We start from the raw sequence: 27,361 nt of genomic DNA, 5'->3' as shown, positions 1-27,361 counted from the left end.
CCACGATTCCAATGGAATCAACCACGATTTTTGCATTGTGATCGAGTTGAACATTGTGACGCAACAAACTGTCTGGCTATTTCTGAGCTGCATAGTCTCGTTTTGCCAGTCAGTCTTGTTGCGTCAATGTTCTTAAACAAGCTAACCTTCCCAGGACTCTTCCATGCGAGTTGGTAATAGCCACCTGAAATGACAAAAGTCCTCCGAAAATATATCGGTAGACTGAAGGAGAAATGATAGTCGGGCTACTAAATAGAATGTGTTGAAAGACAACACAGGAAACTCCTAAAGGATCGGGGAAGAAAATTCTTTCGGCGATGAGTTCGATGGCACTGGCGAAGTGATCTCTTTTCATGATGCATGGAAGGCGGTTCGGTCCTCTAAAGATTTTGAAGCTCTGAAAACCTTTTGTGGATGAATGGCAACATTCTTTCCCTAAACGGCTACTGTTGAAGCCGATATTTCCCAGATTCGCTGGGCGAGAAATGAATTTAGGAGAAACTTAGCTGACCTGAGTTTAGAAGCACTGTTACAGTGCAAACGATTTAAGTCTATTCAACAGCTGTACAATCAGCTGTTGAGCGTGTTTGTTAGGCTTTTCTTTCTTTTTTTCTTTTTGCTTATTGGCATTGATTTCGATGGATACTGCACATTTTGTGGTTTCGTTTGACAAACCAGCCCGAATAAAGCGTTTTTGTGACTAATTCAAGGCTCAAACTATCTATTTAGAGGACGATGCCAAAACTGCCAAAAATAAAAATCGAAAAATGCCAAAAATAAGTTATTTTTGGCAGTTTTGGCATATGCCAAAAATAACATGGCCTGCTTATGTAGCCTACGGCTGCATTCCAGGGCATAGCCGTAATGAACTAACTGGACGCAAAATATGTTAAACTGTCCATGTCCATTTCCGGTGAGCTCCGGTCTATTCTACTTTTCATATCGGCCTATTATACGCACCGAAATCGCGAGTGGTAATGTTATGAATATTTACTGGGATTGGTTGTGGTCGCGCGAAGATCGAGAATCTTTCAGGTTCACGAATGGATTCCGTCAATAATAGTAGCAGTATTACATATTACTATTATACAATTGAATAGTATATTCATATTGAAATGAACCCGAATATTTTCGGCTGACACTCGTCAGGGGTAATCGTCAGCAACTAGTAGAGAATTGGAAAGAACATTGTATATCAACAATCGTATCACAAAATATGACGTCACCAGCATGAAATTTCGAATGAGAGAGCGTTTAATGTACTATTTTTAGGTGATACACGAACTTCTTTTGTTGACAGAGTTTTGGTTGGTGTATTTTGATAAAAGTCGACTCCAAGTCACACAAATGGAATTGTGGAATTGTGATATACAATGTTCTTTCCAATTCTCTACTAGTTGCTGACGGTTACCCCTGACGAGTGTCAGTCGAAAATATTCGGGTTCATTTCAATATGAATGAATATACTATTCAATTAGCAGAAATCTTCGATATCGATATGTTCAGATGCCGAATAGTCCTGTCCTTGCAAACTGAGCCCAGCGGGCGGTATACAGTCGACCCGCAATATACCCAACTATTAATAATATTAACTTTGAAAATTTGACGCGCCTGGCGCGCCTACTGGGCAGCGCACTCGTTTTTCAATTTCATGTGGCCCTTTAGCCGAAAAGATTGGCCACCCCTGGTCTATATAGTAGGGATGGTGTGAACGAACGTGAGGTTGACGTTCGCGTTCTGTGTGTGAACCTCGGGAAATTTTAAGATTCGCGTTCACAACAGAACCTTGGTAGGTTCTGCCCTGTGAACCTTTTTCATATATTAAAATCTTTACTTCATTCTAAAATCTTTGGTTCACATTTATTGCAATTCAACTGCAAACCACTCTATGCATGGCGCTGGCAGCATAAACAATCAACACTAAACCAGCATGCACCTTGACAATCTCAAAAATTTCACTTGCCTTGTTACAAAAGTTTGCTCGAAATATCAAGCTTTCCGTTTGTGAATACATTACATGTAGTCAGCGAATGATGCTTATTCAACCAATCAGTGAGAGTGATATCGTTTTCTGATGTAGAAATCTAGCGGGCGTACGGGTCAATCATGACTTCATATGTTTACTGTATCACAATAAGCAAATCCGTGCAATTAGGGTGTTGGCTACTGCTGTATAACTTGTTAATGGGGTAATGTCGGTAGCAAGTATAGAAACCCGTTCAGCACTCTGCTCAATATCCACGTATAACAGTACTCAGACGCCGAAGACATTGTCCGGTCTGGCCTAGACCGTTCAGGCGTAAGCTTATATTCGCTGGCAAGTCCTCATCGAAATTGTTGGCAAAGAGACGGAAGATATTGATTTTATGTGACTATTATATCATTTGATTGCCTCAGTTGATACATTTAGCGACGTTTAAAACGTCAATATGTAGGGCCTACTTCAGCATTCGGGCATTATGTGGCACGAGTCATCGAGTCATCATTATTATAGTCTATCACTTCATTGAAATATAGGGTTTAAATTAGCAATATGACGTCACATGACGTCACAAGGTTCACGTTCGCGTTCACACAGAACCTTTCAACAAGGTTCGCGTTCACACGAACCTGAACCTTTCAGAGGTTCACCTTCACACCATCCCTAATTTACCCGTAGGCTAGTTATCTATAGCAGTGCTCTTCAACCTTTTTCGACGTGGTACACCCTTTTAACGTTTGCTCAAAACTCGTACACCCCTGTTCATTAGGGGTCTTCAAAAATGACTTTTTTCCTCAAATCGTACTGGCTTCTATATAAAATTGTTAGGTTACCGAACTTAAGCCTACACACCAAATTTGGTTCAATTCCAACCACTAGCCGCATGGCTAAGGAAGAAGAAAGTTTCTATTTATAATATAAAAATAAATATCAAAATATGTGAAATTTTTTTGTTCACCCCATGAAAGTATTAGGTTGTCTATAAAAATGATGTTCTTCAAATTCGGTACAATTCCAACCAGTAGAAGCGGAGTTATTGCCGTCAAAAGATTTGGATTTGAATAAAATAGTATTTGCATGGTCACAGAATCTATTCGCAGCCAGTTGGGCCGCCCGCCACGCAAATTGGAATTCATTTCGTGTCAGCCCCAAAACAGCATGACATTACGAACGATAATCAACCTAAACGTAACAGTATTGGGGAGAGTAGGTAAAGCTACTGCTGCAGAAGCGGTAATTCAGATCAGCGATGATAGCAGGCGCACCAGCCTACTGCGTATCAGGCCTGCCCCACACCACACACCGTTGATAGTAGCACATGGGCTGCAAGAGATGTCAGTAACCTCAGATCGTATGCCGCCATACAGTCTATTGTCGCCAATTTGCATCACTAATAACAAAATACTAAATTGAAAATGTATGGCGAAATCGTGGACATAAAATCGGCATTTTAAAAGGAAAGGGTTTCGATTTCAACATTGAAGCTGTTTCGATCCTGGCCGGCTTCGTCACTTCATTTATGTGCATTGCGGTATGTATTAACGTCGGGTAGGAAGTACTGATTCAAGAAGTCTGAGCTATTATCGCGGCGGTTTCCTCAAAAAATCACTAAAAGACAAATGACTAGCTGAACACATGTTTGTTAACTGCATACTTTCCAACACCAAAAGGAACCATTGATCTATTGCCAACGGCTAAATGAATAGGAGAAATATTTTCTTATGACATCAGAATCAACCGGTGTAGAGTATTACACTTGAGATAACATCGTACCATATTGCTCATTAACCTGTGCGTCAACCTGTACTGAGCCATTAACGTTAACCTGCTGTCTTTGTGATAGCTAGCCATTGGCTCATTGTAATTCGGATCTGGTACACCCCTGTACACCCCATCCGAGTGGTACACCCTTCGCAAATTCTGGTACACCCTAGGGTGTACGACAACCCCGGTTGAAGAGCACTGAATCTATAGTAATCTAGAGTCCGCCAGCCGTCAGTAACATGGGATGCAGCAACGAAGATATAGATGTCGCCGTGTCGGCTTGTGACGCCATAATGAATACTTGTCAATTGTCGATAACATCATAGTTGTACCAGAACGCACTTTACTCCATGGCATTGCTGTGTACGGTATGAAAATTCTGATGCGGCGTTTTAACACTGGCACCGTACTCGTTAACATTAAGCCATACAGCTCGATTCAATCTTTAAATAAGCGATTATTATTCAACTGTTACTGTAGTAAGAGCAATATGGGCGGAGATCACGACCTGATCAATTAGAAATTCGATTTGTACCAAATGGCCAATGATTTGACGTTTGATATTGGTGCACTCGTTACCAGTCCATCCGGTGTCGATCAAGTTTATCGGAATATAATATTTTCCCATTGAAACGAATCGAATAATCGAATTAAACACTGTGCCATTGCGCCATGTCCACAACGAATTAAACTATGCAGTATGCACATTAGGGATCTTCAAAAATGACTTTTTTTCTCAAAGCGCATTGGCTACTTGATAAAATTGTTAGGTTACCTAATTTAAGCCTACACACCAAATTTGGTTCAATATCAACCAGTACTACAGGAGAAGAAAGTTTATATTTATTATATAAAAATAAATAACAAAAAATTTGAAAGTTTTCTGTTCACCCCATGAAAGTGTTAAGTTGTCTATAGAAACGATGTTCACCAAATTTAGTTCAATTCCAACCATTGGAAGCGGAGTTATCGGCGTCGAAAAATTTGGATTATGAATAAAATAGTATTTACGGTGACCAATTCTTTAATTATTTATTATAGTAAATACTATTTTATCGTGGTTTGCTTGTATTTCATGTTGTTTGTTTCTTTCTATGACGCCATAATTGGTTGTATGCAATGTAGCTAGATGCATGTTTTTGAAATTCTCCATTTGCTGACGATTGCCCTTGAAGAGTGTCAGCTCGAAAAGCTTCGGGTTTCAATAGATTTTGCAATGAATATAATATTAAAATGTACACTAGGGCTGTTCAAAAATAACTTTTTTTTCCGGATTCCAGCCAGTCACTTATTAAATTGTCAGGTTACCCTGAAAAACGCTGCACACCAAATTTGGATCAATTCTAAAAATGTATAGGACTCCGCAGATTCAATTAAAATTTCTAATTTATTATGGAAAATTAAAAAAAAAAAAATCAAATTTTTCTGCCAACCCCATGAAATTGTTGAGCTTTCTTCAAAGACGTTGCAAAACAAATTTGAGTCAATTCCGACCAGTAGAAGTGGAGTTATGTGAGTTTTTCGTTGATAAATCGTGGATTATCCACCAATCAAGGATAATGTATGAGTTTTGAGGTTTAGCATTCCATTTTTATAGTTGAAGCAGCGCTTTGAAAGGAATCCAAAGCATGGTATGTTTCAGCTCCAGATTATTCTCTCACGCAAATGAGCTTTTCAAAGCTAGATGTTATAACGAGATAATCAGATTCAAAAATTTTTTGGAAAAATATCGCTAATTGGACGAAATCGACGTAGTACAACTTGTTTTCGGGAAATTCTCTCGACAATCGGTAATCAGACTGCCAAAGGCGCTTAACGTGCCGTGGTTTTCAACTTCTGTTTAATAACATGGCTTCCAAGACATGAAGATTACCTTAATGTGCCTATAATTCTTAATTACGAATATACTTTTCAGTCAACAAAAGTAATGGATTTCGCTGATCGTTTTAAATATATATGTCAGACTCGATTGTTTTTTTACGAGACAGTTCGCATAAACTTGATTAAAATGAACAACAGAACTACTAGTAACTCAAGTGAAGTTCCGGGAATTACTTTTGAACCGACGTACGGAATCAATGCTTCAATACATTGTCTCTCGCCAAACGAAATCATCACGACGTGGGTGGCATCGAGCGTGGTATGGATTTTCGGAGTGGTCGCTAACTTGACTACTTTTGCGGCGCTCTGCAAAATGAGGCAAACTCCTCTCAATGTCATTATCATGGGGCTATGTTGCTCTGATATTCTGTCGGCGATTGTATCACCGTTCATCGTGAAGCAAAATATTGTCTCTTGCAGCAGTGAAGATTATCCTTGGAGCATTTTCGTTTGCAAGACGCTGTACCCTATTGCAGCGGTAGCATCTGGAGTTACAATACTGCTCGTTCTGACCCTGTCGATCTGGAGATTTCGCGTCATGCGGAGGGGTCATAAATCAAATGGCTGCATGACCTTGAAAAAGGCAAGAATCATGGTGATTTGCATCTGGATGATTGTTCCCGTTGTGATTATGCCACTGCCAGCGTATTATCTTGAGATTATCCGCTCCCCGTGGGGTATCGAACAGACCTGCATCCTGAAACTGTCCAACATGTGGCTCGCTCACATTTATCATTTTATTGAATTAATAATTGTGACCTTGGTGCCGATATCATTAATCATTATTCTGTGCTCAGTCATCGGGTTTTTTATGATCCAACGAAAGATAACGAGGCAGAAACGCACGACCGACGAATCCTTTCGCGAAGAAGAGAAGCAAGCCTTGATTCAACTTGCAGCCATCGTGGCCTGCTTCCTCATCGGTTACATACCAAAGTTTATCTACGGTATCTGGTACTACGTTGGCATAACGAGCCGTCGGTCACACGCCATTATTTACCTGGTGTCGCGTTGGATTGTGAATTTATCGGAAGCGATCAACCCGATAATCTACAATGTTGCGTCGAAAGATCTCTGGACGTCTGTGACGGAGGTTATCGGAGGATGTCGCGCAAGGGTAATCTCTCTCGCGCATGTATCAAGAGCCCGACAACTATAGCAAACTTAACACTATAATATGTATAGGGGAAGAAGTTTTAGTCTATGTTCTAGTCTATGGTGGGATTATCAAGTAGTACTATTTTAACCAAAAATTCCAATGTTACACAGTAACAGCGTTTGGATCAAGTCACTACCTTCGAGTCACGAGTCATCTCGAGTCATTGCACATTTTGACTCGAGTCAAGTCAAGTCAATCGATTTTCGAAGGTGACTCGAGTCAAGTCAAGTCACTCGTTTTTTGGAGGTGACTCGAGTCAAGTCAAGTCAAGTCACGAGTCAAGTCGCGATTCAAGTCAAATAGGATTTTCGAAGTATAAGTGATGATGCAAAGTCATTACATTTTGCTAACTGGGTGAAAGACAGATTAATCGGACATTTATGTTGCATCAAACTACAAATATGAAGTTAAATATAGCCTGCATGCAAAAATGCGTTGTATCGCTCGCGCATACTTAGAACTGCTAATAAAATACTTGAGTAACTGCTGCGTATAGCTACAATGATAGTGTGTTATTAACAACCGAAATAGAGGATCGAATACGAAGCCTCGAGAAGTCGCAACAAATTGATATGTTACAGTAGCCTACACTACTCATATACACTGACATCCGCGAGAATATAAACGCATAAACGATGTTCGTTCGATCTAAATTATACAAGAGGTTTGGTAAAGGTGAGCACTGCGTAATGCAAGGACTGAGCCGTCCGAGAAAGAAAGATACGTTGCTATTGGATTAATCTACTACTGCTACGACAACGGAAGCTGTGATCGTTTCGTTCGCGGTCAATATACAATTAGTAAATGACTGGTTGCCCTCACAAGTTACATCGGCGTATCGCGAATAATCCGAACATACATAAGATAAGGGGATTTAATCGACACCGTTTACTTGATGACTTGGAATTGACTAGTAAATTTTACTCCGAGTCAAGAGTCAATTGACATTTTTGAAGCGCCGAGTCAAGTCAAGTCAAGTCATTTTGCAAAGTGACTCGAATCAAGTCAAGTCATACGAAAATGCTGACTCGAGTCTGACTTGAGTCTGACTCGAGTCAAGTCGTGACTCAAGTCATCCCAACACTGCGCGGACCCCAGTTTAAGAACGTCTGATACATAGGTTCAATCCCCGATCTAAATAGATTAATGACAGGAACGTAAAACTGGTGCCCGCGGTTTCCCCGCTAGGATAAAAAAATGATGGTGCAAACTCGATAACCTTACAAAACGTTCTATTGCATCTTCCTGGTCAAAGCAAATCGATGGATTTATTGTGATGAGAGCGATTGTTAGCTATAGTGACGTGAGTGCAATGTATTAACAAAACTGATCTGATAGATCAGTGCTCTTCAACCGGGGTTGTCGTACACCCTAGGGTGTACCAGAATTTGCAAAGGGCGTACCACTCGGATGGGGTGTACAGGGGTGTACCAGATCCGAATTACAATGAGCCGATGGCTAGCTATCACAAAGGCAGGTTTATGGGTCAGTACAGGTTGACTCACAGGTTAATGAGCAATATGGTACGATGTTATCTCAAATGTAATACTGTACACCGCTTGATTGTGATGTCATAAATATTTCTCCTATTCATTTAGCCGTCGGCAATAGACCAATGGTTCCGTTTGTCGGAAAGTATGCAGTTAACAAACATGTGTTCAGCTAGTCATTTGTCTTTTAGTGATTTTTGAGGAAACCGCCGCGATAGCTCAGACTTCTTGAATCGGTACTTCCTACCTGACGTTAATAAATACCGCAATGCACATAAATGAAGTGACGTAGCCAGCCAGGGTCGAAACAGCTTCCATGTTGAAATCGAAACCCTTTTGTTTTAAAATGCCGATTTTATGTCCAATATTTCGCCATACATTTGCAATTTAGTATTTTGTTATTAGTGATGCAAATTAGCGACAATAGACTGTGTATAACGGCATACGATCTGAGGTTACTGACATCCCTTGAAGCCCATGTGCTACTATCGACTGTGTGTGTGTGTGTGTGGTGTGAGGCAGACCTGATACGCAGTAGGCTGGTGCGCCTGCTATCATCGCTGATCTGAATTACCGCTTCTGCAGCAGTAGCTTTACCTACTCTCTCCCCAATACTGTTACATTTAGGTTGATTATCGTTCGTAATGTCATGCTGTTTTGGGGCTGACACGAAATAAATTCCAATTTGCGTGGCGGGCGGCCTAACTGGCTGCGAATAGACTCTGACCAAATACTATTTTATTCCAATCCAATTTTTTTGATGGCAATAACTCCACTTCTACTGGTTGGAATTGAACCAAATTTGAAGAACATCATTTTTATAGACAACCTAATACTTTCATGGGGTGAACAGAAAAATTTCACATTTTTCGTTATTTATTTTTATATATTAAATAGAAATTTTCTTCTCCCGTAGCCATGCGGCTACTGGTTGGAATTGAACCAAATTTGGTGTGTAGGCTTAAGTTAGGCAACCTAACAATTTTATCAAGTAGCCAGTACGATTTGAGGAAAAAGTCATTTTTGAGGACCCCTAATGAACAGGGGTGTACGAGTTTTGAGCAAACGTTAAAAGGGTGTACCACGTCGAAAAAGGTTGAAGAGCACTGTGATAGATAACATATCAAGGATAATTATGGTTTCAATAGTTTCCACTATGGACGGTTGTAAACTTGGATTGACTGTACCGCATCATGCGCAGAGGTGGTCAGTAACGAAGTACTTCTACTTTTTTGAAGTACTCAAGTAGTTTTCCTCTACTTCTGGTACTTACTCAAGTCGATCTGATTTTCTCTACTTCTACTTCTACTTCGTAATATTTTGTGATCTACTTATTTACTTTTCGCTATTTTTAGTTTGTCAAGTAGAAGTAGTTCAATCTTCCAATCAGGAAGATAGCCCAAGAAATTTCGGGGCTGTTTTCACAGAGTATCAACATTTTATTTTCACAGAAGTTGAGCAAAGCCAAGAATTTTCGTCGCGCTTCGCGCGCAGTGGATACGGAATGACCAGTATGATTTCATGAAAGTATCGATGAATATAATTTAGGTCGCGGGTTGGCGTGGGTCCGTTTACACCACATTGTCGCCCTTCGCCCGTATTAAATATTTCATCACCATATATATGTCTCATCATAACGTTTGAAACAGATGTTTCGCAATCTAGCATTTACTTGTCATATCGTAATTTTGCATGTCCATGGCGTGTCCTAATCTGGAAAAGTGGACTCTGACTTTGTTTTTAGTTTTAGAGCTGTTTTAGCACACCACCTTTGAAACTTTCTGGACTAAAGGCATAAAATACATGCTCCACTTTTAGGAGTAGTAGGCCTATTTATATTTCACTTCTAATTCCCAGTATCATGTACTTTGAACTAATATCAGTTCTTTTGTCTGAATAACATACATGTTGAAGTATAAAAGCAAGTGTAGTAATGCCTTTAATTTCCGGAAATAAAGCTACACAATATGGCATTTTTACCGTCCACTATGTTTTTTTATTACCGTTTACTAATCGCGCGAAGTGTTTACCCCGTATCTCATGAAACTTCTCCGTATATACTATATAGCTCTTCCACTAAACTACGGGCCTTATAATATGGGGGGGGGTGGCACCGTACCATGCCATTTTCTGAAACGAACTATTCGAGAAAACAGAGGATTAGTATCGCACTTCCATATCAATACTATCATGATGTTGATCAGAGGTCTCAAACTCAAATGTGCTCGCGGGCCAGTTTTCCAGCTTTGACGACGCCGAGGGCCGCAGCATTTATAGGGGTATTCTGTCTTTCCAAGTAGGCCAAAATTGGCGGGAATGAAATGTCCTATTGAAAGTGATCCATCAGACTGACAGTAAACACACATCTTTAAAATGTGATTTACTCTTGTATCAATTTAGGCCTGGCACGAAAAGAATCTTCATATTTATAACTATGTGAATAGAATTGTTATTGTACTTGATATATATTAATTATAAGATATAGACACCATATGGGCGGACAAATGTATGATGCAATCATAAAATGCTATCTGGTTATAATTTTGCAGCTACTATGAATATTTTGAATTTGACAGATTGATAATGAGACTGATCTGATATCAAAACATTTTTAGGTTGAGCAATGTAATTCCAATCCAGGATTCGGGTATACTTCTGATAAGTAGGCTGTTAATCTCAATGCCAAATATCAAATATAGGAGCAGAAAAAATATAAATATAATTTAAATATGTTAATGAATGTGTCCTAGACATTGAAATGTCGGAACGCCGAACAGCCCATTGTTGTTACGTGGTTGGAGCGTACCACTACGGTACTCGGTACCTTTAAGTGGCTAGTTGGAGAAATACCAAGCTGCGACCTTCTGATCTATTACTATTCCCCTGATACGCGATTAGTTTGTTGCGTTCATGGCTCTAACAAATTCACGGCCTTCCGAATCCACTCGAGTCATGTTCATTTTGCCATCGAGTTAGCCCGAGTCCGAGTAATTCTAAGAAAGGTCGCGTCCAAGTATAGATAACTAACCTACGGAGTTTAGTTATCTATATAGTCCAAGTCCAACTCACAACTTTCAGTCACGACTCGTCTAAGGGTCGGGTTTTGTCATCATGAATTGGAAATCTGGCGAAATAGTGAATCGTCCACTGCATGGTAGCGTTTGCAATTGATGTGATAGTGTCAGGCTTTCGGAGCAATTTAAACGGGAATTTTCACTTTATAACCAGAAAAGATATATGTCACACTTATATATTGACAAATTATTAAAAATCTAAAATGTCGTCGCGGGCCGCATAAAATGCTCTGGCGGGCCGCGTGTTTGAGACCTCTGATGTTGATGAATGCTTATGCTATCGAAAATTGGATATCTGTTGGTATGCATCAATATGAATCAAGCTCGTCACCTTTCGCATAGCTCAATTTGCACCTTTTTACAATCCTACAATCCATGTGAACGAATTAGGATCGTTTTCACAACTACTTACTTACTTGGGTACTTTTAAAGTCAGTCAAGTCTACTTCTACTTCAAGTAGTTTTAGGTTGCTTATGGAAGAAGTACTTCTACTCGTACTTGAGTAGATTTTTTCGTCGCTACTTCTACTTCTACTTGAGTAGATTTCTTGACTACTTTGACCACCTCTGGTCTTCTGTGTGTAAAAATACCAAGCAGACTGATTTTTCAAACTTTGTAGTATGACTGAGCCGATTTTCCATCCAGCCATTACAGCGAAAATGAGAGATTTTCGTCAAAATAGCCCCATGGATTATCTCCAAAACGAGAGCCAATTTGAAAAAAAACAAGGTCATATTCGGAATCAGTGCCATTCAGAACCCCTAAAACCACTCTTACCTTGTCTGCCTAAAAATTTGTGTTGACCAGTTACCTTCATGCGAGTTGCGCAATTTTTTTGTCTTCATGTCGACAGGTGTGGGTGAGTCTCAGTCGCAATTTCAGACATGAACATTAGGGCTCTTCAAAAATGACTTTTTTTCTCAAATCGTTCTGGCTACTTGATAAAATTGTTAGGTTGCCTAATTTAAGCCTACACACGAAATTTGGTTCAATTGCAGCCAGTAACCGCTTTGCTACAGCAGAAGAAAGTTTATATTTATTATATAAAAATAAAGAATATAAAATTTGAAAATTTTCTGTTCACCCCATGAAAGTGTTAGGCTGTCTATAGAAACGATGCTCACCAAATTTGGTTCAATTCCAACCAGTGGAAGCGGAGTTATTGCCGTCGAAAAATTGGGATTTTGAATAAAATAGTATTTACGGTGACCGATTCTTTGTTTATTTATTATAGTTGTGCTCACCGTAAATACTATTTTATTCAAATCCAAATTTTTCGACAGCAATAACTCCGCTTCCACTGGTTGGAATTGAACCAAATTTGGTGAGCATCGTTTCTATAGACAGCCTAACACTTTCATGGGGTGAACAGAAAATTTTCAAATTTTTATTCTCTATTTTTATATACTAAATAGAAACTTTCTTCTCCTGTAGCAAAGCGGTTACTCGCTGGAATTGAACCAAATTTTGTGTGCAGGCTTAAATTAGGTAACCTAACAATTTTATCAAGTAGCCAGTACGATTTGAGTGAAAAAGTCATTTTTGAATAGCCCTAATGAGCATACACCTGTCAGCAAGGGGTTTTCTGAGGTAGGCAATTGATTTGACAAATCCAAAGTTGGATCATTGTCATGGTTCTGGAAAACAGACTAGGTCAACTAGATAATTCTAGTCTAATTTCACTAAATTAGAGCAATATACCAGTAATCTAATTCTAGTTTAATTTGTGAAATGTTTCTATATTCTCTAATTCTAAGTCTAATCTGATTTGTGAAGTATTCCTATGCTCTAATTCTAATCTAATTTGGTAAATTTTTCTATACTCAAATTTTAATTCTAATCTAATTTATTGTTTTGCAGAAAATGCCTCTTTGTCGACGGCATTTTGCAGCAAATGACCAAGGATATCCCTCATGAGCAGGGAAGTTCAGTGCCAAGCCGCCGTCACATTACTTACATAGGCTACACCGTACAGACATAGTAGTCAAATAGATTTTTCGACGAATAATGCTGGCATAGTACCTTCTAGTCTGCGAACGACCTTCTAGTTTCGATCAGATATAGGCCGTGAGTAAGTCCGGATTGTGGTGACCCCTTTTCGAGTAGTCAGCTTACCCAATTTCGAGGTGAACCACGGAACATTTTCAAATTAGAAATGGAGTCGAGATCATCAAAGATTGGAAAACCCCGGATGTGCAACCTGCTAATGCGGACCGGCATTTGGGCTCATAAATAGGCCTAGTCTTATCCGAGTGACATGAACATGAATTAGCGATGAAGGCCTGCAATTACGTTTCCTGCATTTTCGAAGTCATCATCTCCACAAATTGAAGCTCTATCGCTAGCTTTGACCTCGTAAGCCGAAAGAGGATAAAACTTTTACAGTGATACATGAAAGAACCAACATTATTGACAGAATTAATTCACAAAACTTAACAACCTGATGCACATAGAAACCAGGTGCATACAACAACACTCGAAAGGATGTACTTTCCGCTTTTAGTCAAAGTATGGTTATTTTCGCGTAGAAATGCCACTGCGACAGTCGGTATGTGGGACGCACTTCCCAAGGTTTGTTGGAACGCATCAAGCAGCACGTTCCTAAAGTAATAAGATAGGCATCACAATCGCTCGATTTGGAAAACCTGGTACATCAATACAAAAAGGCGTCAAACGGCGCATCATATAACCAAGTAGCAGCGCGCAATTTATCCGCCGGTCGACATTTATTTGCATGATAACCCTGTTTGTGCCGAAAACTACGGCCAAATATCCTCTCTTTTTTAGATTTTGTCCCCTTTTTTGATAATTTTGGTTAAATATAGGGCAAAATTACACTGAGATACAATAAAACAGCATTGAAGTAACGCTCCAGCGCCTATTTCGGGAGCGGAGCCGGAAAGTTGACCGCCATATTTTCAGGATTAACCCCGATATTGCCACATACCAAAATATGGTAAATCTGGTCCCATACCAGTGTTTTTGGGCGGGGTTGGCTTAAAAGTGTTGTTTCTGTCCTGGCTACAACACGCAATCACATACAGGTACATAATCTATTACGATCTATTACGATTACGATATTTCGAAATACAGTCGATTCCGCTTAATTCGGCCAAAATGCTCATGAGCAGAGCAATTTGGACACGGGGTCGCAATTCTTATCGTTGGGCTATGGCGCAATAAACAGTTCTTCGCGCTCGTTTCCACACAAGATGATAACTGATTATTGTAAAACATTGACGATCGATGCATCAGGAATCGATAATGAACTCATACGAATATTCGTTCAAAGAAAATGCTGCAATCGTGGCAATCGATTACGATTACTGTCACTATTACTAAATGTCAGGTCCAGAGATGTGATTCTCCGGCATTTACGATACGTCTAGCACAGTGTCTCTTAACCTGATTGCCAGTGCCTCCTAAAGGGATTTTTTGGTTACGCCCCGCGACAATATTTGCTACATATGTTTTCATAAATGTGTTGGCTTAAACTTTGCTGACCATCGAAGGCTCGTGACGAGGGGTCTTGGTGGCGAAGCCCCTCAGAGTTTTGGTTTAACACCCTATGGGGGTCACGACCCTTCATTTTGGGGGAGATGATGAAGTGCTGTTGCAGCCATGCGTCTTTCCCATTGTTTTTATTACAGTGCTTAAAATAGGGGTGGGGGCGCTGGAGGGAAAAGGTTACGAAACACTGGTCTACCACATCCTACCCTAGCTCATAACATGTTGCTAAGAAAGCATGCTCTCCCTTCTCTAAATGATAAGAATGCTATGTTAACGAAGACCAACGAAACAATATCCTCGAAATGATTGCGGTAACGCTTTATCTCGGTTACAGCGGAATAAGTCAAGCCTGGCCGATGATATACGCAGAGAACCAGTCAAATCCAATTCAGGATGCTGCATCTTCAAATTTTCATTGCATAGAGATACCTCCTCCTAAGATCCCTGTATATGAAGAACTTTTAAATAACCTACTTGCTTATAAAACGACTACGAACCACTATGGAGGGTGAGGGTGAAGAGGTTCAATCGACTCGAGATTAGCGTGTAGACTGTAAGACTGTGTCAATTATTCATAGTTTTATGTCTTAGATTAAAGTGACTTTCTCACATCAACATCAAAATGTAATGTATCTTTAAGTAGATATCTGAAAGAAGATTGATCCATTAATTCACGAAGAAGCCATTCAACTGAGTCTAATATAGGATTGAAGAGCTATCGAGGAGGGTAAATTAGCAGTTTTGTGAGTGCAAAGAATCACATCAATCCTCAATTATCGCATACCATCCAAACTACATATTTTTCTCGCAATCGAAGCAAAACAACTTGCTTGTTCTCGAATACAGCCATGCCATGGGTCAAAAGTCTTCTATCGGCAAACATTCACTGGAAAATCATACGTGTTCTGATAATTATCATGAGGACAGGTTCTCGATATCGGCTAAGGATCGCAATTTATTCCATTTGTCTATTCTTGAGACCGTCATCATCCCTGTGAGTAAACCTAGTCTATGCCAACTGAAAGAATTTGGATATCATTTGAAAATCGCGCAATAACTTGTTGTTGTTTTTTTTTGCAAGGGGAGGGGGGCATGGCGCCACAAATATTTTATTGTGACGTCCCAATAGAGTATTGCCATTGGCAATTAAAGATGCAAATATGATGTAAATATGGCTCCTTGACGAAATAGGCTTCCGACCCCTGTCACAAACGGACCAGAAATATCTTTAACCATGACTACACCGAATTGTCAGCGGTGTTGGAGAGTCAATCACCCAATACCAAACCATACAGATCATACAGATCATACAGATCACAATACCAACCATCTACGAAAACAATTCAAAATCGTTGCTGACAGGTTTGAACTTCACTCGCTAACCAATGGTTAGAAATCACGAGTGGTTTTTGTATTCAATATAATATGAAAAAAATATCCAACGTGCAAACAATAAAACAGTAAAGGACTGAATATTTGCAGGCCTTTGTATGGTACGCAATACGCATTGATGGGGGTTGCTTCTTGGCGACTGCGGCACTTTGCATTGTGTAAGTGTGTATGTATAATAGCTCATTGATAAAACTATATATCCCTATTGTCCAACGGGATAACAGTGATTGGACCATATGCTGACATTTTCAATGACAAGTTGAACGCAAATGGAATTATATGTACGCATTGGCCTAAATACAGCATAGGTCGCGCGTGTCGGCTACTAAGTGACAAAATGCACGAGCGGTGACAACAGGAAAATGCCTATAGTCATTAAGCTACCTCCCTAATTGCTGGATATCATTTACTACCCGGGTTGATTAATCCACGGACCATAGTATATTGGCGCGCAGGCTCTTCTGTATATTGCGAGACGTCACGTTCCAGTGACGGGAACAGAGAGTCATCAATAAATCGGCCTCAACTTTATTCTTCAACAAACACATCGACAGCTCTAGCCTAAAACAATCGAATCCGAAATAACGTAGCAGCATCAGACGTTCTTCGGTAACAGATCGCGCACATACAGCCTCACTGGATCGTCGGTTAAGAAGTCGGCTAAAGGTGGTCAAAAAGCGGTGATATCCTTTAAATAAGCAGTTGGCGACAGGATCGCGCACAATCTGCGCAGATGATTATGATTATTCAAGATGGCGATTGGCGGTGAATTAGTGTGCTGATCCGCCATCGTATATCGTAAATCCTAATTTCAGTACTCGACTTTTTAGCCTTGACCCTAAGATTTTCATTCGCATTACATGGATCATTGACCTCAATTTAGGAATTTAGCGTTAAACACTTGTTTTGTTGCTTCCTGTAGACTCATTTCAATACTTGTTGACTTTTCTATCTAATACTATTATAAAAATCTGTATTTTCAAAAAGCCTTATTATTGGCAGTTAATTATAACACGGCCTGGGCATTGGCGTTGTTCAGATTTAAACATAACTAATGGGATGCCGGAAATTTGAATATCATCGCCGCTCTTTGTGTAAACGAAAACGTTGCATTCTCTTTAGAAAACCTTCTGCCCCATTATCGTTCAACTATCCTCGGTATAGAATTCATACATTCCTGCGAACTGGTTCTCTAGTCTATATATATAGTTTGGGTTTACCATATTCTGGAAATCTAAAAAGAGGACACTTTTTCAGAAATTTGAGACTTGCAAAACCGGAGAAGAATTCTCAAAAATCGGTGAATTTTTCCCACTTTGTGATCGGTTGACTAAAAAAAAGGTCAACTTTCACGCTCAGGGCCCAAAATACCGTTTCTTCCTCCACATTGGCGGGTGGTTGACTAAAAAAAGGTCAACTTTTCGCCCAGCCGGAGCGTCACTTCTGTGCTAATTTACGGCATATCACTCGCATTTTGCTATAAATATGACCTAAATTTTCGAAAAAGAGGACAAAATCTCAAAAAAGAGGACAAAAGGGTGTCCTCTGAGGAAACTTTCAAAAAAGAGGACAAATCCTCTTAAAAGAGGACGTATGGTAACCCTAATATAGTTAGTTTTTTCGTATCGTTTCATATTAAATGATCTTGAGAGAGGCAAAAAACATCATCGGTTGGAAGCGCGGAGTGTTCAAAGAAAAAACGTTAAAACCTAATTTTCACACAGCACGAAAAAAATATAATTAATATTTATTTCAGATCAATCATGCACAAAACAATATCAATTTATACAAAAGTATTACCGAATGTCTCAAGTATTGCGAAAATCGTCATTTTAAGTCATTCTTTCGTGACATCAGTTCGGATTATATTTAAAAATTACATGTGATTAGCATGTCTATACGAAAGCGAATGAGAACAAGTCAACGAATACACAAAATACATATTACACAATGGGTATTGCTTCAGATTTCCCGTTAGGCCCAAAACATGCCCGAAATATTTCAGGCCCACCTCTGGTGTGCATTGCAGCTATGCAAACTAGCAGTAACCACTTGCAACACCCCCGTTAGTATTTACGGTGGGCACCACTATAATAACTAATTAAAGAATTGGTCACCGTAATTAAAATTTTATTCATAATCGAAAATTTCCGATTTATGACAAAAAATAAAATTTATATTTATAAAATACTCTTGCTTGGCTTGGTTGTGAATATAGACTGCTAACGTTACGTCACTGCGGTTTCTATGCAATGTGCCCTAACTTTCCAGTTGAACGAGCAGTAGCTATAGATATAAATAGGTATTGATAACTTCCAAAACCGGAGGAACATCCTGAAAAAATGGTAAATTTTCCCACTTTGTGGTCGCTTGACTAAAAAAGAAAAAGAGGCTCAACTCCCGGAAAATACAGTTTTCTTTCACATTAACAGGTGGTTGACTGGAAAAAAGGTCAACTTTCCGGTCCAGCTCCTGAAATAGCCGCCGTAGTGTTCCTACAGAGATGACTTAATGTATATCAGTCGAATTTGGCCCCATATGTAACCAAAATCCTCAAAAAAGAAGACATTTGGGCGTCCTCCGAGGACACTTTAAAAAAAATCAAAAAAGAGGACAAATCATCTCAAAAGATAACTAGATGTGCAACACGTGACTCACGGTTGAATACGCCGAGATGCATACTGGTTAGTCGGCTAAAAGATGCATAATTGGTAGTACTATAGTCAGGGCCGTAACTGCCGCACCCCGAACCCCCCAATTGAGGGGGGGCCAAAATTATTTCGTGAATTAGCATAAATTATAGAGTATTTTTCAAAAATTTATGCAACTTTTTCAAAAAAATTTCGCGCCGTGCGCGATTTCAATTCGCCACATATTATTGGGAACTCTTCCCCTAGACAAAATACGCAAGATTTATAGAAATGGGCATATATCAGCGTGGGCCATGACCGCACCACAACGCACCAAGACATATAAAGTTTTAGGCCGTGTAACATGTCACTCCAAGACGTGTGTCAGAACGATCGGCAGCGAGAAAGCCTTGGCCGTAAAGGACTGCTTTTATGCTGACAAAAAACTTCGTTATATGTACAAAATACATATAGGCTTAATCGTCCATATAGGCGCCGAATGTTCTTGTCTTGGCAATCTGAACCTCACAAGACAAATACCATCCCGCAGGAAAGAAAATTATATGCCAGTGAAGAAATATCAATCTGAAATCGTGTGATCTTTCAGTTTAGTAGGTTTGAGCAATTCTACATTTTTTGATATAGCAGATATGAGGTCACGAAATAACATCATGTAAAGAAGTCATAACTAGGGGTCCGCCCGCCCGAAGATGTTTAATTTTACGGGGTCTGCAGTTTCAAAGACACCTCTCACTCAGCTCTACCGGTAAATCTAATTACGTGGGCAAAGAGGACAACCATGCAATTCCCGATCTTATTCACCGATTTTATCATGAATTATCGAAATATTCGCGCGTCGCGCTGTCTCACTAAACAGTACAACTTTAATTTCGTGGCAAAAGCGAACAACGTGATGCAGGGTTATAGTTTATCACCCTATGGAGATGTTTAATTACTATTGAGGGGGCCTATACCTTTTCAAATACACCTCACTCAGCTCTACCGGTAAATCAGATTACGCGAACAGAGACAGGATGAAAACTGATAGCAATACATGCGATTCCCGATCATATTGACCGATTCAGTCATGAAACTAAAGAAATTTCTCGCGCTTCGCGCGTTTAGGCGAGAAAAGCTGATTCTCTCAACGGACACCCAATGCAGCAGATAAGTCGCGGTAAACAGTGTACAGTAGGGCTGTTTTTTTCGGATTCCAGCCACTCACTGATTAAATTGTCAGGTTACCCTAAAAAACGCTGCACACCAAATTTGGTTCGATTCTAACAAGTATAGGACTCCGCTGATCCAATTAAAATTTTTAATTTATTATGGAAAATTAAAAAAAAAAATTGCCAAATTTTTCTGCCAACCCCATGAAATTGTTGAGCTGTCTTCAAAGACGTTGCAAAACAAATTTGAGTCAATTCCGATCAGTAGAAACGGAGTTATGTGAGTTTTTCGTTGATAAATCGCGGATTATCCACCGATAAAGGATAATCCGCGATTTCTCATCGAAAAACTCACATAACTCCGCTTCTACTGGTCGGAATTGACTCAAATTTGTTTTGCAACGTCTTTGAAGACAGCTCAACAATTTCATGGGGTTGGCAGAAAAATTTGGAAATTTTTTTTTTTCCATTTTCCATAATAAATTAAAAATTTTAATTGGATCTGCGGAGGCCTTTACTGGTTGGAATCGAGTGAAATTTGGTGAGCATGATTTTCTACTGCAACCTGACGATTTAAGAGGTGTCGACCGGCTTGAATCGGGGAAAAAAAGTTATTTTTGAACAGCCCTAGTGTACAGTTTTGAAATCTCGCCAGGGCAATAAAACTACTTCGAAATAGCCATGGTGACTGTTTGGGTCCGTTTCATAGCCGTAGTATTCGTGCGCCCCGACCGTACTCTGAAATTCTAAATTTGGCCCTCACACCGAAAAAGTTCGGGAACCACTGTTCTACACTGTAAAAAATCTGGTAGATTTACGGGGAAATCTCTGTAAATTTTGCAACGAACGACCGGTCGCAGCCAATAACTGTGCGTAGCTTATAATTTTACATTTTGATATGTAATATTACCTCAATTTAGCTGTAAAGTCAAGTAACCAGAATTTCTTCGCAAAATTACTGACAGTTACTCGTTACTGAAGTTTACCAGGCTATTGGGAAAATTGATTAGCTTGAAAATCTCTGCAGCCAATTTATACGTGGAACTGAATGTTACTGATATCATTCTCGTGGTGATTTGGCCTGATTCAACCTCGTTCGCGAGACTGGGGTCTGTCATACGGAAATTGTTGGCCCTAGTACCAATTTCAGTATAGTACATAGGGTAAAAGAAACAACTGACAATCGTAGCTAATGTGGTACACCATAGCCACTATATAATATTATAAGGCTATGGCTATAATGCCGATCTCGCTGGTTACATTCGTTATCACGGATAGGACTGATGAGTTAGAATATCAGTTTAGGATGTATAATATTGTTCGGGAAACTAGAAATATCGGCACCGCATGCTCCGTTGACCATTTGTAAATGGCGAACAAGGTTCCGACTGTTCCGAGATTCGTAGTAAACAACCAACGCACAACTGTGACATCACAAGCAACGTCTGATTTAGTAGGTACGGTAAGTAGTGAACAACATATGGAATAAATATCAATTTATACGCAATTAGATGGAGAAGAAAGGGACTATATGTAATGATAAATGTTTCGGTATGAAAAAAACGACCTAAATCAAACATTATAACGCAGTGGCCAGTAAATATTATTGGTGGCATGTTAGCGGATGAATACTGCTTATTTCGAAATCGTTCGAGTGTCGTATCGTCGTCTGGCCAATATTGAGATTTGAGCGAAGGGTGGAGCGAAGCTTGTTGTGCTCGAAGAAAGTGGACACTATCGTTGAAGATTCCTAGGAATGCTGAATGGCATACGCATCGTAAAAGGTACAGTACTACATAGTATTCTTTACCGTGAATATCTACGACTGTGCACACCACCGGGATGACTTTGATTTCATGATTGAAATATTTCATTTGCCGCATTCTCTGTTCTATTTTGGGATATTAGTCGACTTGTATAGTGACCTGTGACACCACATACTCCGCCGCGGATGAGTTGAAACTGTTGGTATATTTATGTCATTTTCGGGCCACAGCATAGAGATGTTTTCATCCACTGCTGGATTTGTTTGGCACACATGCCACCTCAAATGAGGAACCTTTTGCTTCAACACATAAGGCTAAACGATTACCAGTGAACCCAGCCCTCGGTGAACCCAGCCTTACAAACTCGGCCCTCGGGAACTTGTGTAATTAAGTGTATTAACAAGTATTATTATGAATTATTAAACTAATTATGTTATTATCAACTGATTTGTCGATCTTGTAAGGAGGTCAGGGCATGCGTAGATCACGCAGTCACGGCGTGATCAGATCACGGATTGCGCAAGCGCCAAGCGCGGGAAAGAACGCGACGTTCACATATCGATCAGACCTCGGTGAACTCAACCTTACAAACTCGGCCCTCGGTGAACTCGGACCTCGGTGAACCCGGCCCTCGGTGAATTCCGCCCTCGAGAAATTTTGTATTCACTGGCAACCCTAATACCCCCCCAACCCTCATATCCCACCCCCGGCAACCCTAATATCCCACCTCCGACAACCCTAATATCCCACCTCTCGGCAACCCTAATATCCCATCTCCGGCAACCCTAATATCCCACCTCCGGCAACCATAATATCCCACCTCCGACAACCCTAATGTCCCCCTCCCCCAACCCTAATATCCCACCTCCGGCAACCCTAATATCCCCCCTCCCCCAACCCTAATATCCCACATCCGGCAACCCTAATATCCCACCTCCGGAAACCCTAATATCCCACCTCCACCAACCCTAATATCCCCCCTACCCCAACCCTAATATCCCACCTCCGGCAACCCTAATATCCCACCTCCACCAACCCTAATATCCCCCCTCCCCCAACCCTAATATCCCACCTCCGGCAACCCTAATATCCCACCTCCGGCAACCATAATATCCCACCTCCGACAACCCTAATGTCCCCCTCCCCCAACCCTAATATCCCACCTCCACCAACCCTAATATCCCACCTCCGCCAACCCTAATATCCCACTCCCAGCTTTAATACAAAATTTCCCGAGGGCCGAGTTTGTAAGGCTGGGTTCACAGGCAACCGGCTGAACATGTGTTTCTCAACCATTTTCAGAAGACGATTGTTGAAGATGAAACTTATTTCGTATTCAAGAAAGCTCGCCAAATTCAAACTCCAGCGGTCGCGCTCAACTTCATTTGAGCAAATTTTTGATATTCTTTGAAGATTTAGAGGAATTCCCACGTGTAAGTCATTCATTATTTTATAGCTTCCCTTGCCCTTCATAGCTTGCCCTCAATTAAGCTACCCTATATCAACACAATTTACTTCAATTCCAAAACTGATCAAATTGGGCATGGCAGTACAGAACGACGCCTTGTTCTCTGTAGTCACTACCAGCATTAGGATTAATCTCAGTGCAACCTACTTCGAAATAAATTGATGTCCTGTTCAATGTTTTTTTGCTATTTTCAAACAAGTTTGGGGAAATTTGTCAGAAATGTTAAAGACTGGAATACGGATTCAAACTTGGCGTAAGACATACCATATGCATACTAATAGATCAGTGATGGGCAACCTGCTTCAGTAGAAGGGAATTGGTGTGGCCGTCGACACCTAATTCAATTAGTATGTGTTAGCATCCCTCGACATGCAAATTGAAATTAATAATTCATCCCAATTTTTTAAGAGATTTTAATTAATCTTGAAATTTTCTTCACGCTCCACGCAATTCAACGTAACTAAATTTTTTGATTCTAATATAGTAGCGCCCTTCTAAATCTGAGCAGGAATCAGAATCGTGTGCTCACGAAAGAAATTTTTTTATGGTACATTTGGGCGATTTCAATATATTTCCACTACTGATACGATGGACAATCCTGATGAGAGGTCAACAAATAACAGCATGCAACAAAGTGCATGACTAATAACAATTATCCCACACAAAGATGCATTATCAATTATTACTTGCCCTAAATTTTCGAAAGCACTCCGTCCATGAATCCTACCGGTGAATCTGATGATATGGGCTGAAAAAGGATAAATATTTGACAGTAATATGTGATACTGCTACTATTACTTACGGTATTCATTCGTGAATCTAAAAAAATTTCGCGCTCCGCTCTGCGCGAAAATATGGAATCCCAGCAACTACTCATCCCATTGCCACTCGCGATTTCGGTGTGTACAATAGCCCTTTGTGAAAAGTACAATAGTCCAGAGTTCACCGGGAATGGATATGGACATTGGACAGATTAACATAGCCTATCTCTATATTAGATGATGTGCTCTTTTTGACATGACAATAAGTGCAGGGGGCGCAATTTTTTTGGCCATCGCCAATGGGGGCGCATGTTCAAAAAGATTGAGAACCGCTGCATTAGATAAAGAAGTCATGACTCTCTGCTATATATCATGTAAAAGGCGGAGCCGTCATCACACAATGTACCAGTACCGGTACTTCAAAAATTGTTATACTTTTGTTAGCCTATTTGTCTTAGTAGTCTTTATAATGTCATGTCTAGGTTAGGAACTTTGCTTAAAATATAGCGACTTACGCATGAATTCTTTTTAGTGGAACTGCAAGATACTAGTTACACAGAAGGAATGAGGACGAGAAAAAGACACAATTGGAAGTTTGGCCGATGGTGGGAGATCACTCGTGTTACTGCATGTCTCCTAAAGAAGAATTCGACCTCCAGCAGCAATACTTTTCCATCGATAACCTTCTCATCGTGAATCATGAATGAATATACAGTTTGTTCCAATGTCGTTTTGTGGGTGTGAAGAAGCTTTTGCTATATTTTAGCATCGGGTTGCTTTGCGATAGGTATGAGATGTACATGAATTTACAAGCTGATATGTAATCCTGATATACACAGACAGCATGTAGGTTGGTAGGCGGTAGAATTACAGTCTCAGTGGCAAATATACAGGAGGTGACTGTAACATTACAGTCTGGCGTGTAAAGTAAGGTTACCGGACGAGTGTAACTTAAATTTACATTGACTAGCGGTAATGTTACATTACCACGAAATGTCTGGCTACCGTGCTTCCAAACATTTCGCGGTAAATCGAGGTTTTTTTTTACAGTGTACTATTTTCCTCGCTTTTTAGCAGTTTCTGGCCGCTTATTCAAATATAAGTACCATTAGACGAATTCCAAATAGTGCGTTTACTTTACTATTCCTCGAAATCACAATGAAATATCTGTCTTGGCCGTTTGAGTCTCGGGTCATGCGCAGTAACTCGAGTCCAAGTCGAGTCGATGCACAGATTGACTCGAGTCAAGTCGAGTCATTTTCAATTCACCACTGAGTCAAGTCCGAGTCATGGTATTATGACTCGAGTTCGAGTCCAAGTCATGGTGTTGACTGCTCAGTTTCCAGCTCAATTCTTGTTAAACCCACTTTTTCTAACTGTGTTTGTGATATCGAATAGTTTGCACATATAATATGGTATTTTTTCTCGCATTTTTAACTATTCTTCGAAATTACAATGAAATGGTCTGTCTTGGCCGTTAGAGTCTCGAGTCATAAGACTTGGTTCGAGTCATCCGCAATGACTCGAGTCCAAGTCGAGTCAATACACAGATTGACTCGAGTCGAGTCATTTCCGTATTTTGAGAAAATGACACGAGTCAAGTCGAGTCATCAGAAAATCGTGACTCGAGTCATTGCAACCCTGCCCGTGCTACAAGTCGGCAGCTACGGAATAAAAAATAAGGATGATCGCTAATCGGCCGGGTGACCAATGACCATGAATAACATAAACAAACATATATAAACGATTGTATAACGAGTATATGATGACTTTTTTATGAACTTAATGCGCCATAATGAAGTTGACTACAATCACATTTGAAGGTACATTGGCTTGCACGGTAGATCGGGAATCACAACAAGGAATATTAAGCATACTGTAACCTTAACGAAGTAGCCTAGTCGAGGCAGCAACAACAACCGATTCCACCATATACAACTGAAAGGCCATCCGAGCCCATTTTAAAACGAAATTTCAAACCTTTTCTCCTCAAATGAATACCTCTCGGATTTCTTTCCAGCTGTCCATGAGATGAAAATCAGAATCAACGCATTAGTGAGTTGACGAGTTTGTCAGGTTTCGAACAAGCCATCTGCATGGGTCATACGCTTTGGAAGGTATCGAAAAGATTAAATATTAAGTTATAGGGGCGGGGGTTACGGTGTGAGACTTGATATCCCATTTCATACCTTCAGAAAACGCAGCGTGCTTTCTGTTGAGATGCTCTACCGTCTTCAAACGTACTTACTGAGCATGTTTGGGGCCTTGCATTTCACGCCACGGGTTTCAAATCACTGAAGTGCGCTAAATTTACCACTCTAAACGCCCCAGAAGCGGGTCTGCTTTTCGAAACGGTGGGAGATCACTAACGGTAACTACGTGGCAACACAGGGCCCCGGGGAATTTTGTGTGACGACCAACTTTCACACCTTCTTCAATTTCATTTGACGACTAAAGAATATCACTAAGATGTCTAACGTATCGTAGAATTATCGGCTTTTCCAATGGAACTAACCGTCAATGTCATGGACAGACAGAGAAATCGTAGTCGTAAAATATGTAACTGATCTTTTGGAAAATCGCATCAACCCACTTAATCTGGCGACAATTGAACAAAGTGAGTATCAATTAAATTTTTCAATCGTATTATGTCGTTCTTTGCGATCATGTTCACATACATTTTAAATGCTCGTTGACACTGTTTCCTGTGCATAACTGCATACCAACAAAATCACATCCTGCTAAACTCTAAATGACATGATATGTCGTGAAACGGCTAGAGTCCACTTATGGAGGGTAAAAAGTTCAATCGGCTCGAGATTTGCGTAGGTGCAGCGGCCGACATTTGTTATCCCTAATTTCGCTTCCATTCGAATGGATGTCTCATATAAATAACATTACGTGTGTCATTACGTCGAGATGTATATGAAAGTAGACGGATCCATTAATTCGTGAGGAAGAGGAAGCCATTCAAGAACTGTAATAAAGGATTGAACTGTAATCTAGGATAGTGAATTAGTTTCATTTTGTAAGTGTATATAAGGACATCGATCCGCAATTTTCGTATATCAATCAAACTAATTGTTCTTTTACTTTTAACCTCCTGGTGGCGGCATCCGCATTTAAGCCGGATATTTACTTTGCCATTAAATATTTATCGTACTAGTGAGCGCAGAGCTTTGTTGCAAATGGTAGATCTGTATAATCTCTCGAGAAAACAATCAACATATCAACCTCACACTCATTTTAACTTCGCTGGGATAGTGGGATTGTTTCTAATGTTTTTAACACTTGCCGAAATCGCGTGTCACGCGT

General features: G+C 40.1%; 1 protein-coding gene and 1 long non-coding RNA gene across 2 annotated transcripts; both read left to right on the top strand.

Moving 5' to 3' along the window:
• The first annotated feature begins 5,753 nt into the window (after positions 1 to 5,753).
• LOC145449949 (neuropeptide Y receptor type 6-like) lies at positions 5,754 to 6,785 on the top strand. The gene has a single exon (XM_080328390.1). The coding sequence runs from the start codon at positions 5,754 to 5,756 to the stop codon at positions 6,783 to 6,785; it is 1,032 nt and encodes a 343-aa protein (XP_080184516.1).
• Positions 6,786 to 21,452: 14,667 nt separating this feature from the next.
• On the top strand, positions 21,453 to 24,744 carry LOC145449846 (uncharacterized). The gene is made up of 3 exons (XR_013918366.1): positions 21,453 to 21,835; positions 23,120 to 23,250; positions 24,579 to 24,744. It is a non-coding gene; the product is annotated as an uncharacterized LOC145449846 (long non-coding RNA).
• The last annotated feature ends 2,617 nt before the right edge of the window (positions 24,745 to 27,361 follow it).

This window comes from Botryllus schlosseri, chromosome 11 (genome assembly GCF_051294905.1).
Source record: "Botryllus schlosseri isolate E-star chromosome 11, Bs_hap1, whole genome shotgun sequence".
In the NCBI taxonomy this organism is placed as follows: domain Eukaryota; kingdom Metazoa; phylum Chordata; class Ascidiacea; order Stolidobranchia; family Styelidae; genus Botryllus; species Botryllus schlosseri.
Note: the sequence above shows the minus strand (reverse complement) of the source record. Positions and strands in the feature narration are given on the sequence as shown.